This window comes from Eurosta solidaginis, chromosome 3 (genome assembly GCF_040869045.1).
Source record: "Eurosta solidaginis isolate ZX-2024a chromosome 3, ASM4086904v1, whole genome shotgun sequence".
Lineage (NCBI taxonomy): Eukaryota > Metazoa > Arthropoda > Insecta > Diptera > Tephritidae > Eurosta > Eurosta solidaginis.
The window spans coordinates 53890889-53911906 of NC_090321.1; the positions used below are offsets into that span (position 1 = coordinate 53890889).

At 37.7% G+C, this 21018-nt stretch overlaps 2 protein-coding genes and 2 pseudogenes across 3 annotated transcripts in view; 2 read left to right on the forward strand and 2 right to left on the reverse strand.

Moving 5' to 3' along the window:
* LOC137243728 (transient-receptor-potential-like protein) overlaps positions 1–19974 on the forward strand; it is a 292030-nt gene extending 272056 nt beyond the window's left edge. For both annotated transcript variants that reach the window (XM_067771751.1, XM_067771752.1), the window contains exon 9: positions 19737–19974. In XM_067771751.1, coding sequence (XP_067627852.1) covers positions 19737–19942 — 206 coding nt within the window. In that variant the 3' untranslated portion in view covers positions 19943–19974. The remainder of the gene's footprint in view (positions 1–19736) is intronic.
* The window catches only part of LOC137243727 (transient-receptor-potential-like protein), a 172916-nt gene that overhangs the window by 23940 nt on the left and 127958 nt on the right, over positions 1–21018 (forward strand). The window lies entirely within an intron of this gene.
* Positions 1784–2411, reverse strand: LOC137243730 (uncharacterized; annotated as a pseudogene).
* LOC137247260 (amino acid transporter heavy chain SLC3A2-like) lies at positions 2160–5546 on the reverse strand (annotated as a pseudogene).

The following is a 21018-nucleotide window of genomic DNA, read 5'->3' on the forward strand; positions in this document are numbered from 1 at the left end:
AATAATATATTTATTAAAAGTGTCTATAACATTGCCAAAGTTTAAAGATCGGGCCATAAAATTTTCAATAGAGAGAATAGCCAAGTTACATAACTCATAGGGTTTCTTTATTGGGTTTTTATCAATTTTAGTTTAGAAAATGATCGTTTAGCACTAGCTGTTACGTTACGGGAATTGTAAGAAGGAACATTAACGCATTGTATACTTCAGGAGAAACATAAAATGATTCTTTATTATAAATAAATCAACAAGGTCTCTAATATAGGACAATTTTTCTATTTCGATGCCATTTAAAACGCTGGAAAGCTGGAAAACACTAAATTTGAAATAATTTAATTTATTGGAAAGAAACGCGATTTCGGCTGGTTTAAACTGCTACCCAATACTCAATAAAATATGTTCACTATCCGGATCTTGGAGTCACTAATCTTCGCAAAACTCATCAGAATGGCGTTTTACCTTCCTCTATCGAATTTTGGAAAACTAAGGGGTGATGGACCATTTTTCTGCTACACTATTTGCTTCCATTTTTTAATTTTCAAATTCATGTCGATATCTTTTCAATTCTTCTTCAAACGTTTTAAGGCATTTGAAAGATCGGTGGCTTCAGACTGAAGTGCTTTAGAGGCTGCATCGATTGTAAGTAAGATTTTGCAATGAAAAACCAATAACATAACAAAATTGTAGTTTTCAATCTTCTTTTTGAATGAAACAGCTTTATTTCCTTCATTTGATTTGCAATTTAACAGAATGTATTTGTTAGCGCGTTTTGCAATTTAACAAACCGAACTTTTAAAGCAAAAAACAGCATCATAACGTCCTGCACATCTATTAGGTTTTAATGTTTTTAATGTTTTTGAAGTTGAAGACTCAATTTCTTTATAAGATACAAAACTTGATAAAGTATTCCATCTTTTGATAATACGCCCAAAAAAATTATAAATTTGTTGAATTGTTTCGAAAAAAATTTTACATATCAATAACCACTCTCACTGCATTATTGAGTACAAGATTTAAATTATGAGCAGCACAGTGAACATATGGAGGAATATTTTTGTCATTTAATTTGCTTCGTCATTGCTAAGGCAGTTTGAGTCTTAACTTCATGAAATCCTAAAAATTTTTCTTTAATGAAACGCGATTTTGCGATCCCATTGCCATATTTTTATATCATACAATAACGGTATGGTTCACACATTTGATAATTTTTTTGAAACATCTTGAGTTTTATCGAATATGATAAAGTAAAATGGTGCGGAATTTATTTCATTTATAGTTAAGTGCAATTTTTATTTTTAGCACCAAGACAGATATTAACTCAATTTGTATTCTTGGATTTAGTATGTCCCTGACCCTTTGGTTTACTTAACAATTCTTTTAAAACCAGCACGCATTTTCCTTGTAACTCAACAATACTCAGAAAACTTCCTTTGAAGCTCGGATCACTACAATCTGCGGTTTCTCTGTAGCCACGAAAGGCTAAATGACACGTTGAAAATTGCAGAGTAACATTAAGGAGCCTAGCCAAATTTAACGCCAAAAAGGGTTTTCTTTTTATAATTTTGATCCTAGACTCTTGCTCTTCATTGAGCGTTCGAGTGTGTATGTTAAATACGTGTGATGATAAATACACATCAATCCAATTTATACAACGAATTGTGCTGTTGACAGAAGTATATACGTATATACATAGTATGTAATGGCGACGACAGGCTGCTTATCTTTTCTCGATTTGGTAAGCTTAAAGGTGTTGCCAACCCATTTACTCTGAATTTACAGCCACTTAAGTTAATATAACTGTAGCACCAGGTGTAACTCCCAACGATTTGGTATCCACCTTTGATTTCACTACAATATCTGAGTTGTTGTAGCTGTCACTTAAAGCATACACCGACATTTTATCGGGTAAAGATGGATGAGTGAAATCATCTTTCACAATCACGCTGAATGGGTTGTAAGCAACGAAGTAACCGGGATTTTACAGACTTGATTCTGGAATAAGCAAATAATTGGTCCGAATCATATAAATGATATCCTCCATGCATATAAGGTGACAAACGCAGCTGCTTTATTCCATCAAATACATCCACACGCATATCCTTGAAGAGTGAAGAATTTCCATCAGAAACTATCGGAACACCAGGCAATAATGATACAAATAACGCAACAACTGTTGGGTCGCAGCACCAAAGTTCCAATGTAGCCATGTTTCAGTTCCAACAGCATTCATTGTATTTGTAAATTAATTTTGTAATTTTTGCCCGCTTAAATTTGTACGCAAAGCGTGTACAAATTGCCCATAAGTTGGCATATCGATGCCCCATTCACCATTTTTTTGTGCGATAAACATCTGGATGTAGAATATCATCAGCCACCGATAGGAATGCATCAGCTGTGATATTCTGTACAAATATTTTAACTTCACTCCCTCTTGGAACGTGCTATGTATGTTTTTTCAAAATCCCTATTCAAGTGAACGCCAATTGTTTGGTGTTTTTGCATCTTCTTTCCAAATCAAAGCGGAATGTTTAATTTACCTACCAAGGCTTCATTTAAGAGTGTTGAATAGCGTGGTACATAGTTTGGTGTTATATCTAATATAACATTAACTCCCCTCGTATCGTAGCTATCAACAACATCTTTGATCTTTTGTTCTATATCTGGTTCTTGGACTAAATATGTATGTGCAGGTGGCAATTCATATGACACCGGATGCTTTAATACGTTTGGCTATATCAATATCACTGGCGCTTGCCTGAAGGTCATTAAATTTGGCGAGAAGACCACCCTTATACCATGGTAATGGTTCAGGTGCTGCACATTTCGAGCATCAATGATCCTGAATATAGCACATACAAGCATGGCTACCCAGATAGCCCAAAACCAATACAGAAAATCCAACGTAAACGTACCCAAAATGGAATGTTGGCATACTTGGTTAACAAATTCTATGTAATTCATTACCATCCACCTGAAAAAATAAGAAAAGAAATCAAAAGTTGTCAATGAAATAAAAGAAATAAAAATTTACATAAATGAAACTGAAAGGAAAATCTAACCTACGACATACTTACCGCGTGCGTTTTTCAATGGAAATGTCATATTTTTTTTCACGTCACGTACCGGTTTGCTATTCCACCACAGCAATCACTACACACAATGCAACGAGAACGGCAGAGTTGCCATGTTACCTAACGCGACCACCAAATGGTCCATTTCACAACGCCTCTGTCAGGGTTCAGACACTTACTTTCCCTTTACCCAGGAATACCACGATCCAAATAAGAATATCGAGTATTATTTGTGAGCATTAAATTTTATTCCATAAATAATAATACAATTCATGAATACAAAAACCACAATCCTACATTAATGTATCCTGGAAATTTCCTGTTACGGGAAAACAACTGGATGGCAACCCGCAACATACCAACGGCAGCCTCATTAGTGCTGTCAGACTAAGGGCGGATACCGAACATTAAAGAGACAAAATCAGTACCGAAAACCACAAAACATCGCAATCGGGACTGACGCGTTTTTTGTATTTTTACCAATACGGGCATCTACTGCAGTACCAAGCAGTCATACACAACAAAGGAATTCAAAAAAAAAAAAGGAAAACAAAACAAAAACAAACCTCTCCTTGCACAAAAAATTTAACAATTTTTTTTTACAAAGAAATTTTTTTGTTGTTTTTTACCCTTTCCGTTTTTTGGGTACTGTTTTCTGGCTGGGGGGCAGGACTTGTTGTTTTTCAACAGCCAATGTCACAAAAGGTCATTATAAGGGCTCGGTACAAAAACAATCCGGGTCCCGAAATAAAAGAATCCCGACACGACAAAATCCCGAAATGGGAAAAAGTCAACTGTTTCTACCGGCCTAGTGTGCTACTGCCCCAGTGACCTAGTTTTTTTTCAAGGGCAAGCAAATATATATATGTATATATATATATATACTCGCACACTACAATTTCACCATACCAGCTGTCAGCTAACCAAGAAATACACGACAGGGTTGCATGCAATCTCAGAATGGTACGTGCAGATAGAACGCGTCGTGGAGAACGCATCGCCAATCTGCATGCAAGCACCGGCAGTTGGTACACTTTCCGAGTTTAGTTACGATTTTCGCTATTCGTCATGAGCTGTCGCACAAAATTAAATCCATACCTTCGTCAGCCTCTACGCTTCGTTTTAAACTCGGTTTATTCATCTATTTTAACGTACGCTTGTTAATAAAACAACACGCGTATCACGAAAACAAGTAATTTTGCGCGGGTGGCTTGGAATCACGTCCGTTCCAACCTCCCACATACCGCAATCTTGCTGGTTTTGTTGAAATGCATAAGCTGCTCGAAATCACAGCACTAATCACAGCACCTTGCAAAAACGCTCTCGTCATTCCACGTCATTTGACTAGTCATTTTACGGTGATAGGTTATATTCGTAGTCACATTTGCATGGGCGTGGGTAAGTTTTGTGACCAAGTGTTTTGCAGGGTAATAATATAATACACAACTTACGAAATACATGCGCTGCAGCGAAAACGCGAATCACCCAACCAACCTCACGGCCACTCGCCCTGGAACATCCATAAAATGCCACAGTCGACCTGAGAGCGACACGACACGTTATACGCTGGAACGGAGACCTCGGCCTCTTCGTCCAGCCCAGAGAAACCTCAAAACTTTCGAGTCTGGAACGGAGACCTCTGCCTCTTCGTCCAACCAACAAAAAAACCGCAAATCTGGAATGGAGACTTCGGCCTCTCGTTTCAGCGGAGGTCATTGGCGGAAAACGATGTTGCGTATCGCAAGGGGGCCGGCATGTTTAGGCAAGATGCCTAACTTTTTCCGCATCTGTCTGCGATCCTCCCAATGCAACCCTGCGAATCGATATTCGATACTCGAATTAATTTGTAACCACACACACCATCACCGCCACATGCATGTGCATGCATGTACATGTACGTGTATGTGTGTTTTTTTGTCAGCACTCATGCATATGCATGTCGGGGTTGATGTGTGGGTGCCTTTCCCCTCCAAAACGGAGGATTTTGCAGGTCAACGGTTGTAGCTTGCTATACAACCGGCCTCTTGGATTTCAACCGCCGTACCATACGCATCTGCCGCCAACGATCTCTGCCGTGTTTCTACATACAGTCAGGTAATATTGTCACCAAGTTAATTTACGTCCGCCCAATAAAACAGTCTTATTATAACGAGAAATTCTCGTCTATTTGTTTATTTCATTATTCCACACGCCATATACCCACGGAGATCGACCCTGGTGCGCCCACCTACCTCCAGGCAAGTTTGTCAGCGGGTTTGCAATCATTGCCAAGCGGCTTACTGAATTAACAAAGACAAATATCGATTTTAAATGGAGTCCCCTATGCGATGATGCGTTTCCAAAATTGAATAGACTTATTGCTAGCTCGTCGATACTTACCATTTGTGATGTTGGAAAATAGCATGAATTGCATACAGATGCTTCAAGTGTAGGACTCGCTGCTATTCTAATGCAGCGTGATGACGATGGAGGCATGAGACCAGTAGCTTATTATAGCAGGGGCTGCTGGCGAAATGATCATGCAGATGAGCTGGAAGTATTGGCAGTTGTCGACGCCTGCCAACGATTGCGAATATTTTTGTTAGGTAAGTATTTCACCATCGTAACCGACTGTCAGGCGATATCGAGCCCCAAAGCAACTAAACGTATTTTACAGCGAGTTGCGCGCTGGCTACTCAAGCTCCTCGAATACGATTGTGACATTGTGTATCGCGCTGGGACATCAATGGCGCATGTCGACGCTATGTGTCGCGCCCCACCAGAGGCAGCAAGAGAGGGCGGGGATGATATACAAACGTTTTCAGTTGAGGATTGGGTGTCAGTCATGCAGCACAAGATGAAAAGCTTAAAACGATTATATATATTTTGAGGGGAGCAGAGCAATCCAAACATAAGGTGAAAATAAAATCAGAGTATAAATTGACAAATCATCGGCTGTACAAGTTAAATGGCACTAACGAAATTCAGCTGGTAGTGCCAAAAGGTATGAGGTGGCGCCTGATGAAACTATGCCACGACGATTGTGGTCATCCAGGGGTAGATGGGACAATAAATAAGTTGGTAAACAACTTTTGGTTTCCCCGTTTACGAAATTTTGTGAAAGGCTACATTTAATCCTGCATCGAGTGTTGCTACCACCATCACACGACTCGAAAACAATGCGAGCTGTATGGAATGGGCATTCCGAAATTACTGTTCCAAGTCCTGCACTAGGATCACCTGGGACCATTTGTGAAGAGCAAACACGAACACGAAGACGCGTTGGTCATCGTTGATGCTCTCACCAGGTATGTGGTTGTTGTCCCAACGAGATCGACGGAAACAAAGCCGATGGTTGTCGCACTGAATGAACTCACGTTATTTTTCGGCTTACCTCAGAAAATGGTGACAGATGATGGTACGGCCTTTACGTCGACAGCTTTTACTACGTTTTGTGAAACAAATAGTATTCAACACATTAAAGTAGCAATGCGTACACCGCGATCAAATGTGTTGGCCGACCGAGTTAACCAGGCGATCTTGGCATATTTGAAGCCATCAACTAGTAATCCGAAAGATTGGGTTGCCCACTTACGCTCATTGCAGCGGACACTCAACACAAAGAAGAATGCCACCACAAAGGTCGCTGCATTAGACCTTGTGTACGACTTTCCTCTTCGTGACATTATCGGAAATAAAGTATTGGCAGCGGTTCATGATGACGAAGTTCAATTTGTGATGAATAGTAGGCGCAATGATGCAAATATGGCATGAAAGATGATACCAACTAATTCCAAACTCGGGACGAGTTAGGCAGCAGGGAAGGCCGAGCTATCACCCTTAAATAAATCATATACTTATATACATTCATAGTCTTACTCTCTTTAGTTTCTCTTATTTCTCATTTATACACGCACAGACTCTCTCATATTGTATTACACACCAGCATTGTACTCTTTTGTTTTGTTTGAGTTAGTTCTTGTTCGATATTCAATAAAGTTAGTTATCGTGACAATATATATATATACCATCATTTCCTTGTCCTTGACACTTATTAAGAGGAATATTTTTGTCATTTATGGTTTTAATAATTTGCTTGGACATTGCTAAGACAGTTTGATCCATACTTTCATCAAATCCTAAAAATGTTTCTTTAATGACAAGTGCCTTTGGGATTCCATTTCCATCTTTTTAGATCATAAAATAATAGAGTAAAATGGTGCGGCATTTATTTCATTTATGAGTGTTTTTTTTTACTTTTCCACCAGGACAGATATTAACTTATTTTTTATTCTTGGACTTCTCTGGCCCTTTGGTATACTTAACAAATCTTGTAAAATCCTTATAACTCAACAATACTCAAAAAGCTTCCTTTGAAGCTCGGATCACTACTATCTGCGTTTTCCTCTGTGGCCACGAAAGGCTAGATGACACGTTGACAGTGTCAGAATAACATTAAGGAGCCTTGCCAAATTTGGCGCCAAAAAGGTTTTTTTTTTTGATCATAGACTCTTGCTCTTCATTGATCAGTCAAGTGTGTAGCCGCCACTGTTGATACATAAGATAGGAATCCAGATGAATTTTTGATGTCTCGGGTCATTGTATGGCATTTGCAATATGTTTCCAGTCGTCATCGCCCTCAGTCCACACATTTTGTATTTTCTTAGATGCCTGATTTGCGAATACCCACAATACGTTTTCTGAAGTATTAAAAATAGGATAGCCATATACGTTCAAGTTTCACGGTAGACTTGGAAACAATATAGTAATGTTTTTCTAGACCTCTTGTCACTATCTTTTAAGAAAGGGCCCTTAGGTTTACAATATCCGTTTTCAATCACGAACCTTTTCACTTGATCAGATAGCTCTTTAAAAATACCCTTATCAGTAACATATGGCGAAGATACAATATTGTTCATACTAAAATATAATTATCTTTGATCTTTGCTAGTACACTATTGTGGTTGTTGTGGATCTGGATAGTCACTGGTGTTGGGTGTTGCATTTGCCAATTCTGGTGTAACTGAATTTTGACTGAAAAGTGTTCGCTTATTTTTTTTTCATACCACTCAATTGGGTATAAATAGCGCTCACAAAATGAATCTCGATGGATTTTATATTTAAAAAGTGGTGCGAAAGATCCTCAACTAAAATGAATTCTCTAATTCATTTGACTATCCTTTTTGTCGGTCTAAACTGCCATTTCAAATTTACGGATACGCAGTTTCGTGTTATAAATGACGCAAATATAGGAATAGAGCAGAGCCCGCATTCAGTTGCAATATCTGTTAATAACGTCTATGGTTGCGCTGGTACCTTAGTCAACATGAAATCGGTGGCTACTGCTGCGCATTGCGTAGTAGGGCAAGAAGCGCTGAAACTCGCCGTACTAGCTGGTGTAACCGATATACGTATGTGAAATAAATATAGGAACAGGCCAACAACGCAATGTGGAGCGTATATTTTCCGATCTTAATTTTAATGCATAAACAGGCATGATGGATATACATAGCTGTGATTAAAGTGGATAGGAACTTTGACCGGAATAATGCCGTAAAACCAATACTTCTTTGCAATGCTGGATTACAACCGGGCACAATGATGCAATTTAGTGGATGGGATTCGATGGCTGCAAGTGCTAAGTTTCCTCATCTTCTTCTCCAAATGACCAAATCGAACAATGAGGCTGTCACAACTACTTCCCAACACACATCACTTTCACTACATCCAGCACACATTTTTGGGTTTCGTAAAATTTTCGGGTTCGCTATACTCGAATAGAGAATATGGCAGAGTGCTTTTGGATTTATGGGCACTACAGTAGTTTGGAGAATAGGAAAATGAGTCCTATCACCTGTAACTCTCGAACGCCATTCACTAGCTTGCATTTTTGTGTCCGGTGGTAATTCAACATTGCAAAGAAGTATTGGTTTTACGGCATTATTCCGGTCAAAGTTCCTACCCACTTTAACCACAGCTATATCCAGCAAGCTTGTTTCTGAATTATAATTACAATCGGAAATTATACGCTCCACAAAGCGCTGTGGCCATTCTCCTGAGTTTATTTCACGTGTATCGCTTACACCAGCTAGTACGACGGGTCTTCGCGCTTCTTGCCCTACTACGCAATGCGCAGCAGTAACCACCGATTTCATGTTGACTAAGGTACCAGCGCAACCATAGACGTCATTATCAAATATTATTGAAACTGAATGTGGGCTCTTCTATATTCCAATATTTGCGCAATTTATTATACGAAACTGCGCATCCGTAAAGGTGAAATGGCAGCTTAGACCGACAAAAAGGATCGTCAAATAAATGAGAGAATTCATTTAAGTTGAAGACCTTTCGCACCACTTTTTAAGTATAAAATATATCGAGATTAATCTTGTGAGCGCTATTTATACCCAATTGAGTGGTGTGAATAAAAAATAAGCAAACACATTTTCGTCAAAATTTCAGGAAATTTAAATAACACCAATACATCTTAATTAAAGTTAAACTTATACAATAAATAATCTTGTTTATTTTCACTCAGTACATTATAAAAAAAAAAATAAATAAGGCGCGGTAAACTCCGAAGAGATTTTATGCCGAGCTTATCTCCCAATTTGCGTCATGCTTATTTTATTTTTCCCTTGGTTTTTAATTAGTTAAACAAACAGATTTGCTAGTGGCGTAACAATAGGAATGAAGGTTTGTCAAAAAGACACGGGCCGCCGACCCAAGTGGGCCTCGGGCCAAGAGGCCGAGAGTTCAAAAATATTTTATTAATTGTATCTGAATATTTTATTTTTTTGAAAAGTATATTTTTATAAGTTTTGCTTAAAAACCGAAGTGAGACAACTGAAGACTACAATACAATTTCAAGCTAAACATTAAATATTTCAACCAAACTAAAAAAAACAAGTAAGGAACGTTAAGTTCGGGTGTAAACGAACATTACATACTCAGTTGATAGCTATGGTGACAACATAAGGGAAAATGAAAGCCATCAAAGAGTATTTTATGAGGGAGTGGGCCATAGTTCTACAGGTGGACGCCATTTAGGGATATCGCCATAAAGGTGGATCAGGGTTGACTCTAGAATTTGTTTGTACAATATGGGTATCAAAAGAAAGGTGTTAATGAGTATTTTAAAAGGGAGTGATCCTTAGTTCCATAGGTGGACGCCGTTTCGAGATATCGCCATAAAGGTGGACCAGGGGTGACCCTAGAATTTGTTTGTACGATATGGGTATCAAAATAAAGGTATTAATGGGGGTTTTAAAACGGAGTGGTGGTAGTTGTATAGGTGGTGGCCTTTTCGAGATATCGCCATAAAGGTGGACCAGGGGTGACTCTAGAATACGTTTGTACAATATGGGTATCAAATGAAAGGTGTTAATGAGGCTTTTAAAAGGGAGTGGTGGTAGTTGTATATGTGAAGGCGTTTTCCAGATATCGACCAAAATGTGGACCAGGGTGACCCAGAACATCATCTGTTGGATACCGCTAATTTATTTGTATATGTAATACCTGCCAAGATTTCAAGGTTTTTTTATTTCGCCCTGCAGAACTTTTTCATTTTCTTCTACTTAATATGGTAGGTGTCACAACCATTTTATAAAGTTTTTTCTAAAGTTATATTTCGCGTCAATAATCCAATCCAATTACCATGTTTCATCCCTTCTTCCGTATTTGGTATAGAATTATGGCATTTTATTCATTTTTCGTAATTTTCGATATCGAAAAAGTGGGCGTGGTCATAGTCGGATTTCATTCATTTTTTATACCAAGATAAAGTGAGCTCAGATAAGTACGTGAACTAAGTTCAGTGAAGATATGTCGATTTTTGCTCAAGTTATCGTGTTAACGGCCATGCGGAAGGACAGACTGACGACTGTGTATAAAAACTGGGCGTGGCTTCAACCGATTTCGCCCATTTTCACAAAAAAAAGTTAACGTTAAAAAATCTATGCCCCTACCAAATTTCAAAAGGATTGGTAAATTTTTGTTCGTTTTATGGCATTAAAAGTATCCTAGACAAATTATATGAAAAAGGGCGGAGCCACGCCCATTTTGAAATTTTCTTTTATTTTTGTATTTTGTTGCACCATATCATTACTGGAGTTGAATGTTGACATAATTTGCTTATATACTGTAAAGATATTAAATTTTTTGTTAAAATTTTACTTAAACTAATTTTTATTTTAAGTGGGCGTGGTCCTTCTCCGATTTTGCTAATTTTTATTAAGCGTACATATAGTAATAGGAGTAACGTTCCTGCCAAATTTCATCATGATATCTTCAACGACTGCCAAATCACAGCTTGGAAAATTTTTAAATTACCTTCTTTTAAAAGTGGGCGGTGCCACGCCCATTGTCCAAAATTTTACTAATTTTCTATTCTGCGTCATAAATTCAACTCACCTACGAAGTTTCATCGCTTTGTCTGTCTTTGGTTATGAATTATTGCACTTTTTCGGTTTTTCGAAATTTTCGATATCGAAAAAGTGGGCGTGGTTATAGTCCGATATCATTCATTTTAAATAGCGATCTGAGATGAGTGCTCAGGAACCTACATACCAAATTTTATCAAGATACCTTAAAATGTACTCCAGTTATCGTGTTAACGGACGGACGGACGGACGGACATAGCTCAATCAAATTTTTTTTCGATCCTGATAATTTTGATATATGGAAGTCTATATCTATCTCGATTCCTTTATACCTGTACAATAGGCCGGGTCGATTTGTGGGGAGGCAAAAAAATCGCCCATTGCTCTGTGAAAATCATAAGCTAGGGATCAAAATAAGAAACTTTGCCGAAGGAACCATACCTCTAAAACGAATTCTGATGTCCCCCCCTTTGGGTCGTAGGGGCAAATTTTGAAAAATCCCACTTTGAAATGCCTATGTTTTTTCTTTTTGGAGTATATTTTTCTCTTTAGAAATTTATTTAGTCAGAACATATGTAAATGAAAAAATGAATTTAACTCAGTAATAGAAAAGAAATTAAAAAAAATTATTAGAAATTAGCGTTTTTACAACCCCCTTTTAAAACCAAGGCATCACTGTGATGCATTTGCATGTCGTAAACATAGTTGTGAGGGTTTTTTATTCAACCGTTTTAAAAAATGAAGGTATCACTGTGACACAATTGCAGATCGTAAAATTGCTTGTGTTGTTTTTTTTAAGCCACCACAAGACACAGCGCTACCCAAAAGTTCGACCCAAAGGTATGGTTCCTTCGGTAAAGTTTCTTATTTTGATCCCTAGAATACAATTTTCACAGAGCAATGAGCGATTTTTAAATCGACCCGCCCTACTGTACAACCAACCGTTATCCAATCAAACTTAATATACTCTGTGAGCTCTGCTCAACTGAGTATAAAAAGATGTTGATTCATTTATAGAATTGTACACGTTAACCGTGAAGAGTGATTTTACGTACCTACATATGATCGTCAAATTACCGATAACTGCAAAATGCATCCATTGACTGACTGCGTGTTCTTTGTTCGATTATTATTAAAATGTCTAGTTCCAGAAAATATTTAAACGGAAGCGAAAAACGAAAGAGAAAGAGGGAGACTGAAGAAAAAAATAAAAAGCTACCTAAAATTAGTCAGTACTTGAAAAATTATGACTTAAAGTGAAGAATTGGACCTTACTAAAATTATACCGGAATTAGCAGATGCAACACCCAACTTCAGGGACTATCCAGATCCAGAATAACCACAATAACGTACTAGCAAAAATCAAAGACAATTATATTTTAGCATGAACAATATTGTATCTTCGCCATATGCTACTGATAAGGGTATTTTTAAAGAGCTACCTGATCAAGTGAAAAGGTTCTTGATTGAAAACGGATATTGTAAACCTAAGGGCCCTTTCTTAAAAGAAAGAAAAAAAAAACGAGATCTAGAAAAACATTACTATATTGTTTCCAAGTCTGGCGTGAAACTTGAACGTATATGGCTATCCTATTTTTAATACTTCAGAAAACGTATTGTGAACAATGTTGGTTATTCGAAGATCGGACATCTAAGAAAATACAAAATGTTTGGACTGAGGGCGATGACGACTGTAAACATGTTGCAAATGCCACACAATGACACGAGACATCAAGAATTCGTCTGGATTCCTGTCTTACATATCAACAGTGGCGGCTACACACTCGAACGCTCAATGAAGAGCAAGAGTCTATGATCAAAAAAGAAAAACCTTTTTGGCGTCAAATTTTGTCTAGGCTCCTTAATGTTACTCTGACACTTTCAACGTGTCATTTCGCCTTTCGTGGCCACAGAGAAAACGCAGATAGTAGTGATCCGAGCTTCAAAGGAAGCTTTCTCAGTATTGTTGAGTTACAAAGAAAATGGGTGCTGATTTTACAAGTAAACCAAAGGGCCAGGGAAGTACTTAAGTCCAAGAATACAAAATGAGTTAATATCTGGCTTGGTGCTAAAAATAAAAAAATGCACTTAACTATAAATGAAATAAATGCCGCAACTTTACTTTATCATATCCGATAAAACTCAAGATGTTTCAAAAAAATGATCAACTGTGTGAACTTTATCGTTATTGCATGATATAAAAATATGACAATGGGATCGCAAAATCGCTTTTCATTAAAGAAACATTTTTAGGATTTCATGAAGTTAAGGCTCAAACTGCCTTCGCAATGACGAAGCAAATTAAATGACAAAAGTAGTCCTCTTAAAAGCGTCAAGGACAAGGGTACAATGGTATATATATATATATATATATATATATATATATATATATGTTCACTTTGCTGCTCATAATTTAAATCTAGTACTCAATAATGCAGTGAGAGTGGTTATTGATATGTAAAATTTTTTTCGAAAAAATTCAACCAATTTGTAATTTTTTTGGGCGAAGTATCAAAAGATGGAATACTTTATCGAGTTTTGTATATTATAAAGAAATTGAGTCTTCAACTTCAATAATATTAAAACCATTAAAACCTAATAGTTGTGCAGGACGTTATGATGCCGTTTTTTGCTTTAAAAGTTCGGTTTGTTGAAGTGCAAAAAGCGCTAACGAAAACATTCTGTTAAATTGCAAATCAGATGAAGGAAATGAAGCTGTTTCATTCAAAAAGAAGATCGATAACTACAATTTTGTTATGTTATTGGTTTTTCATTGCAAGATCCTACTTACAATCGATGCAGTCTCTAAAGTACATAAGCCTCAAGCCACCAATCTTACATATGCCTTAAAACGTTTGAAGAAGAATTGAAAAGGTATCGACATGAATTTCAAAATTTAAAAATGGCAGCAAATAGTGTAGCAGAAAAATGGTCCATCAGCCCTGAATTTTCTAAAACTCGTCAGAGGAAGGTAAAACGCCTGTTGTTGAGCTTTGCGAAAATGAGTGACCCCAAGATCCGAAAATTTTGTTCAAGCTGAACATATTTTATCGAGCATTGGGCATCATTATAAACAAGCCAAAATCGCGTTTTATTTCAATGAATTAAATTGTTTCAATTTTAGTGTTTTGCAGCTTCCCAGCCTTTTAAAGTGCACCGAAATAGAAAAGTCTCGTGTATTAGAGACCTTGATGATTTAATTATAATAAAAAATCATTTTATGTTTTTCCATTGCGTTAATGTTACTTCTTACAATTCCCGTTACGTAACAGCTAGTGCTGAATGATCATTTTCTAAACTAAAATTGATAAAAACCCAATGAAGAAACTCTATGAGACAAGAGAGGTTATGTAACTTGGCTATTCTCTCTGTTGAAAATTGTATGGCCCGATCTCTAAAATTTGATGATGTTATAGACAATTTTGCTGAACGTAAATCTCGAAAAAAAAAATTGTTTTTCTTCATAAATATTTTATTAAATTAAATTGTTATTTATATTTCATTGTAAATGCATGGGGATTCCCTTACGATGTTGTTTCTTCAGCGAATAGATGATTAATGCATTGAGATATTATGTTCTATGGATGAATGTGTAGTCTCCAATACGCATTGGGCTAGTATCGAGTAGAGACCATTCGTAATTGCCTGAGAGAGGAGGCCTATGGCTATTTGTGGGACATATACAACGTGTAATTGAGAACGCTGTAAACTTCGAAGTTTATTAAAATTAAATTGAGTAAAACGTGACTGTTGTATTTGATAGGGCCCCTTCAAAAGGATTTGCCACGGGCCCCAGATGGCATAGTTACGCCACTGAGATTTGTTCTATTGATATAACAAAGGTAACATAAGGTTTTTACGCATAGCGGCTTTGACAAAACATTTTGCTATACTTTTTCAAAAACCAATTGCCTTGTACTTGTTTCTTTATATTTGTGTTTGCACAGCTGGATTGTGTTATCAAATTGTTATGTTTATAATGACCGTGTTTTTAATGAATAAATACAGAAAAGTACAACATGTGCACTTAAATAGTTTTTACTGTTTCCAAACTGCTAATATGTTCTATTGTATATTGCCAGAAAACCACAGTTGGTAACAGTGCACTAAATTCTGAGCAACAACACTGCTCGAACTTACGTGGCCCAATAAATCGCAAAATATTTGCAGTTAAGTGTTAATGAGGGGTTAATTTGTTGTGAATTGAAACGTTTGTTCATCTTTCATATATTCGTAAAACTAGCACTATGCCCGCGGGCCAGTCCCCACGAAGAAAAAAGAACATAAAATTATTGCGATATATCAAGATATGATCTTGAAAACAGTAACGAGACCTACCAGAAAACAATCTTTAAATAGTCCCAACAAATGGCAAATATCGCTGAGATAAGCACACAGTGATAAATAGAAGGAAGGAATTACTGGATTTCTTAAAGAGGTAGACTCCCATACTCCCCTGAAATGCTTTTTTTGAAATGTTCTTGGAATAGTTCCATTAATACCCATATTATTTATTTGTTAATATAAAAACCGGAGCGTTTAGATTAAATTGTGTAAAACAAACAACATTGCATTGAAGTTCATGAGCGTGCTAGTTGGCATGCGCCCTTAGCTAGTTGATCCGCTTTCTCATTCGCAACTATTGGCTTATGCCCTGGAACTCAATATAGATGTAGCCTTCTCCCTATCCAGGTTTTTCAAGGGGTTGCTTACATCTAGATGCTGTGCTATGCGAGATTATTGCCTTATTTGCTGCTTGGATATCAATATAAAATTTGACGTGGCTGTATTTTAAGCTATTTTCTTCTAAAAATTTTAGGCGTAGCATAACCTGATTAAGGTTCAGTTGGTCTTACTTATAGGTTAGGTTAGGTAAGGTTGCAAGGGCTGAGCTGGACACTATGGTAACAGCTCACTACTTAGGCTATCAATGGACCCATTGTAATACCCTATAGGGTCTCAGAGAGGACCCCTACCCCGCCTAAGGCGGGTCTAACTACCTCGTTGAAATTATAAATTTTGCTAGAGCCTTTACTTCATAGCTAGAGACCTCAGCGAGGTCATGTAGAAAAGGTTTACCAAGGATGGCCAGCCTACGCCTACTAAGCGTTGGACAATGACAGAGAAGGTGCTTCCTATTCTGTATATCTGCAGCTGCGATAATAGTCGAAGGTCGTTACCCCCATTCTAGCACCATGCGTGCCTATTAAGCAATGGCCTGTTAGAACCCTTATCAGGGCCGATAGAACTGATTTATTTAAAATCAGACGCGCTTCTGTGCGCCCCTTGTCACATGAGGGCCAGAATTGCCTGGATGTCTCACACGATGATATGGCTGACCATAGTCCATTTGCAATTCTTATAGTGCTTGTGTTCACATGAAGCCTGGAAGTGGCCATGGGTATACCTACGGAATCATTTCCCGGAAGGATATGGTCGGTGGTGCCTCTTCTGGCCAGCTCGTCTGCCCTTGACCCTAGAGCCGGCACCCCCACACCCCTGGAGCCCCCAGCAGCCAAACCGCCAGACGCTTGACGCCGAGTGGCAGCCGTGCTGGTGGCTACGAGATTGGCGGCAGCCGCCCCAAAGGCCTCCCGGTCGGTGGCCCCTCCCCGAGAGGTGCCGGCCTTTGGAATATCCAGGCTGGATTTTCCCTCAGCCCACCCCCATCTCCCTGAGGCCCCAGAAGTCAACCCACCAGATGCTTGTCGCTGGGCGGATGGCCTGCTGGTGGGGGCCAATGGAGGGGCGGTAGTAGCACTGATGGCCTCCCGGTCAGTACCCCCTCCATGAGAGGTACTGTCTCTCGGACTACTCGAACCGGATAATCTCTCGGCTCTTTTCTGTCTGTCTGCCGCTGCAGCCGCGAACCTCTGAGGAATTCTCTCATCTAACTTGAGGCCCAGCTGAACCGTAGCCTTTGCGGAGCAAGCTCCTGTCGGCTTCTTATTTGTAGAGCCGCCCTCCTTAATATTATTATTTTTTAATATTTCCTCCATGCTAAATTACATCCCACGAGTAGCGGAGAAGGGGAAAGGTCCACCCGGACAGAGATCCGCGATGTCCGGGTAAGGATTAATAGCATCGAAGGTCGCCCGGTGTTCGATGCACTGCGTAAGCGACTGTCGACGATTTGGGGTGACGCCGGAGAGTGCAAGGCGCAACACCCCCCTGAAAGGTACCGTCGCGTCCAATGCTTTAATTTATTTGTCTGATCAACGCCCTAGATTGATGAGGATTGTAATTACTAGTACCTAGGAACTACCTAATTATTTTTCAGCTTTTAGTATTATTATTACTTAATGTAAGTATTGTTTTCAATAAAACTGTTTAACTTAAATTTTTTTTTTAATTATTATTTCGTCTCATCTTAAGGCCAATAATTTCTGTCAATACAATCACATCTACATTTTTGTCAGTATAAGTTGAAGTTAAGTGGCAACTGAAGTTCAGAAAACTATAATTCGAGTTCAGAATTTTCAATTTAAATTCAGAAAGCTACAGTTTAACTCCAGAAAATTATAATTCATTTGCAATTTTCTAAATAAAGTTGCTATTTTTTGGACTTGAATTGAAAGGTTCTGAATTTAAATTGAAAATCTGGAATTGAGCTGTAAATCTCTGAATTTTAGTTATAATTTTTTATATATGAGTTAATACTTTCCTAACTTAAAATGGAAAAGTTGTAGACATGATTGACGTTATATAAGTTTTTTGCATGATTATTTTCTGTCCGAATATTAAAAACAACAGACCAAAGTGCGGCTTAAGCCTATCTCACCAAGGACCTGCAAAAAATGCGATTAGTAAAGGATGAATGTGGAATAGGTCGCATATGAATATGCGACTATAGTCCGTTGAGATTTCTTTGTATAAGTTGGTGTGATCCCTTTTATTTGCGGTTACACTGAAGTGACAGCCCTTGGTCTAGAAAAATCTCGAGTCGCTCCGGTACATGGAATCGGCTGTCTTGGGAAGCAACAACCGGCTGTTCAAAATGCAGTTTTCCTAGGACTCCTGTTAGAGGATATTGATGACAATTTGTGATCGTTCGCGCCTATTGGATATGGCGAAGCACTGCTACAAGAAGAAAAACAAAAAACATCCCTTTTATTTGATCTCGTCTAATGGAGAGATTCTCTTCGTACTCCTAATCGTACTGCCGGAGGCATCTTCTCTGTTCGTTTATGGGTGCAGTCGGACAGAACTTTCTAGCGGGGGCTTTACCTAGCTGTTGGAAAACTGCGATTGTCAGTAGGCATTGTAAAAAATGGTGCTTTTATCTTCTTATTGCTAACATTTTAAGTTATTTCCTTTTCAAATTTTATCACTTGCGAGCGGATATTAATGAATCAGCTAATACTTTCTAACAGTTGGGACATGTAAGTTCCGCCCATTAATAACAATTCAGACATATTAATACAAAGACATTTTTTAAACTGGGGTTCCACCTGTGCTTGTGAAAAACCAGGATCCAAGACAAAATAAAATTTAGGAATTCTAGCATGTGAGGGATGGGGCAACTCACATACATATGTGAATAACTTTCAGCTGGCTGATTCAGTGTCATACTTTTTTTTTTGATTTGGTGATCTCTTCTACGTTAAAATGAGCCAGCACAAAGCAAGTAACAAATAAGTACGCAAATTGCTTCGCAGTAGTTGTCAAACATTTAGAAATAGATTTATTAACATTATCTCATTGGGTACAAGAGACAGTGATTCTAATACTTTAGTAGTCAAAATTAAACTCTTTGAAATTGTGAGGGCAAATGTTAAGGAAAGCCAACACCCAATACCGCGGAAGAAGGGGCAATGAAAGGGGAATGACAAAAAAGAAAAGATAAAAATGCGCAACGAATCGTTCGACACTGAAAGAGCGAATATTAGCTGGCATAAACGTCAAGAGTAATACGACTGCTTTTTTTAATGTTGTTTGTATGAAGGTGACATCTGTGGACTGCTTTAAGTATAAAGACTAAAAGAGTAGTTGAAAGTCGTTACAAATAACCAGTGATCAAATCGATGCTACGCTCAGGCACGTTGGCTGCATGAACTTTGCAACTTTGTTTTTTTTTTTCAGTTTCTGTAAAACACATTTTGCACTTTGTTATTTTTTATGCCACATTCTTAAAAGTTCTTTATTTTTGTTTGTGCTTACATGCTTACATGCTGACTGTTGCATTTTGCTTTCATATCCACCGCCACGTTGTCCTTGAATCCTGCATGTCAATGGAATTTTATTTCAAATACGCGCGCTATACAACCTCGCACCATGCCCCACTGCCATCTTTGACACCCCACAGGGTTATTAATTCTTGTCTCGCAGCGCGCTGACGACGTTGCTATACGCCTTTTTGGTACAGAACGCATGAAAAAGGAATTGGCCGCAGAAGAATTGCGTCAACGCGGCAAACCACCAACAAAACTAGAGTTGCTTGTTGTGCTTTATGTGTTCGGTTTAATGTTTGAGGAAGTGCAGGAAATATTTGCACTGGGCATGAAGTGTTAGTTGCGTAATATGTGGAATTTTATCACTAATCTTCGCAAAACTCATCAGAATGGCGTTTTACCTTCCTCTATCGAATTTTGGAAAACTAAGGGGTGATGGACCATTTTTCTGCTACACTATTTGCTTCCATTTTTTAATTTTCAAATTCATGTCGATATCTTTTCAATTCTTCTTCAAACGTTTTAAGGCATTTGAAAGATCGGTGGCTTCAGACTGAAGTGCTTTAGAGGCTGCATCGATTGTAAGTAAGATTTTGCAATGAAAAACCAATAACATAACAAAATTGTAGTTTTCAATCTTCTTTTTGAATGAAACAGCTTTATTTCCTTCATTTGATTTGCAATTTAACAGAATGTATTTGTTAGCGCGTTTTGCAATTTAACAAACCGAACTTTTAAAGCAAAAAACAGCATCATAACGTCCTGCACATCTATTAGGTTTTAATGTTTTTAATGTTTTTGAAGTTGAAGACTCAATTTCTTTATAAGATACAAAACTTGATAAAGTATTCCATCTTTTGATAATACGCCCAAAAAAATTATAAATTTGTTGAATTGTTTCGAAAAAAATTTTACATATCAATAACCACTCTCACTGCATTATTGAGTACAAGATTTAAATTATGAGCAGCACAGTGAACATATGGAGGAATATTTTTGTCATTTAATTTGCTTCGTCATTGCTAAGGCAGTTTGAGTCTTAACTTCATGAAATCCTAAAAATTTTTCTTTAATGAAACGCGATTTTGCGATCCCATTGCCATATTTTTATATCATACAATAACGGTATGGTTCACACATTTGATAATTTTTTTGAAACATCTTGAGTTTTATCGAATATGATAAAGTAAAATGGTGCGGAATTTATTTCATTTATAGTTAAGTGCAATTTTTATTTTTAGCACCAAGACAGATATTAACTCAATTTGTATTCTTGGATTTAGTATGTCCCTGACCCTTTGGTTTACTTAACAATTCTTTTAAAACCAGCACGCATTTTCCTTGTAACTCAACAATACTCAGAAAACTTCCTTTGAAGCTCGAATCACTACAATCTGCGGTTTCTCTGTAGCCACG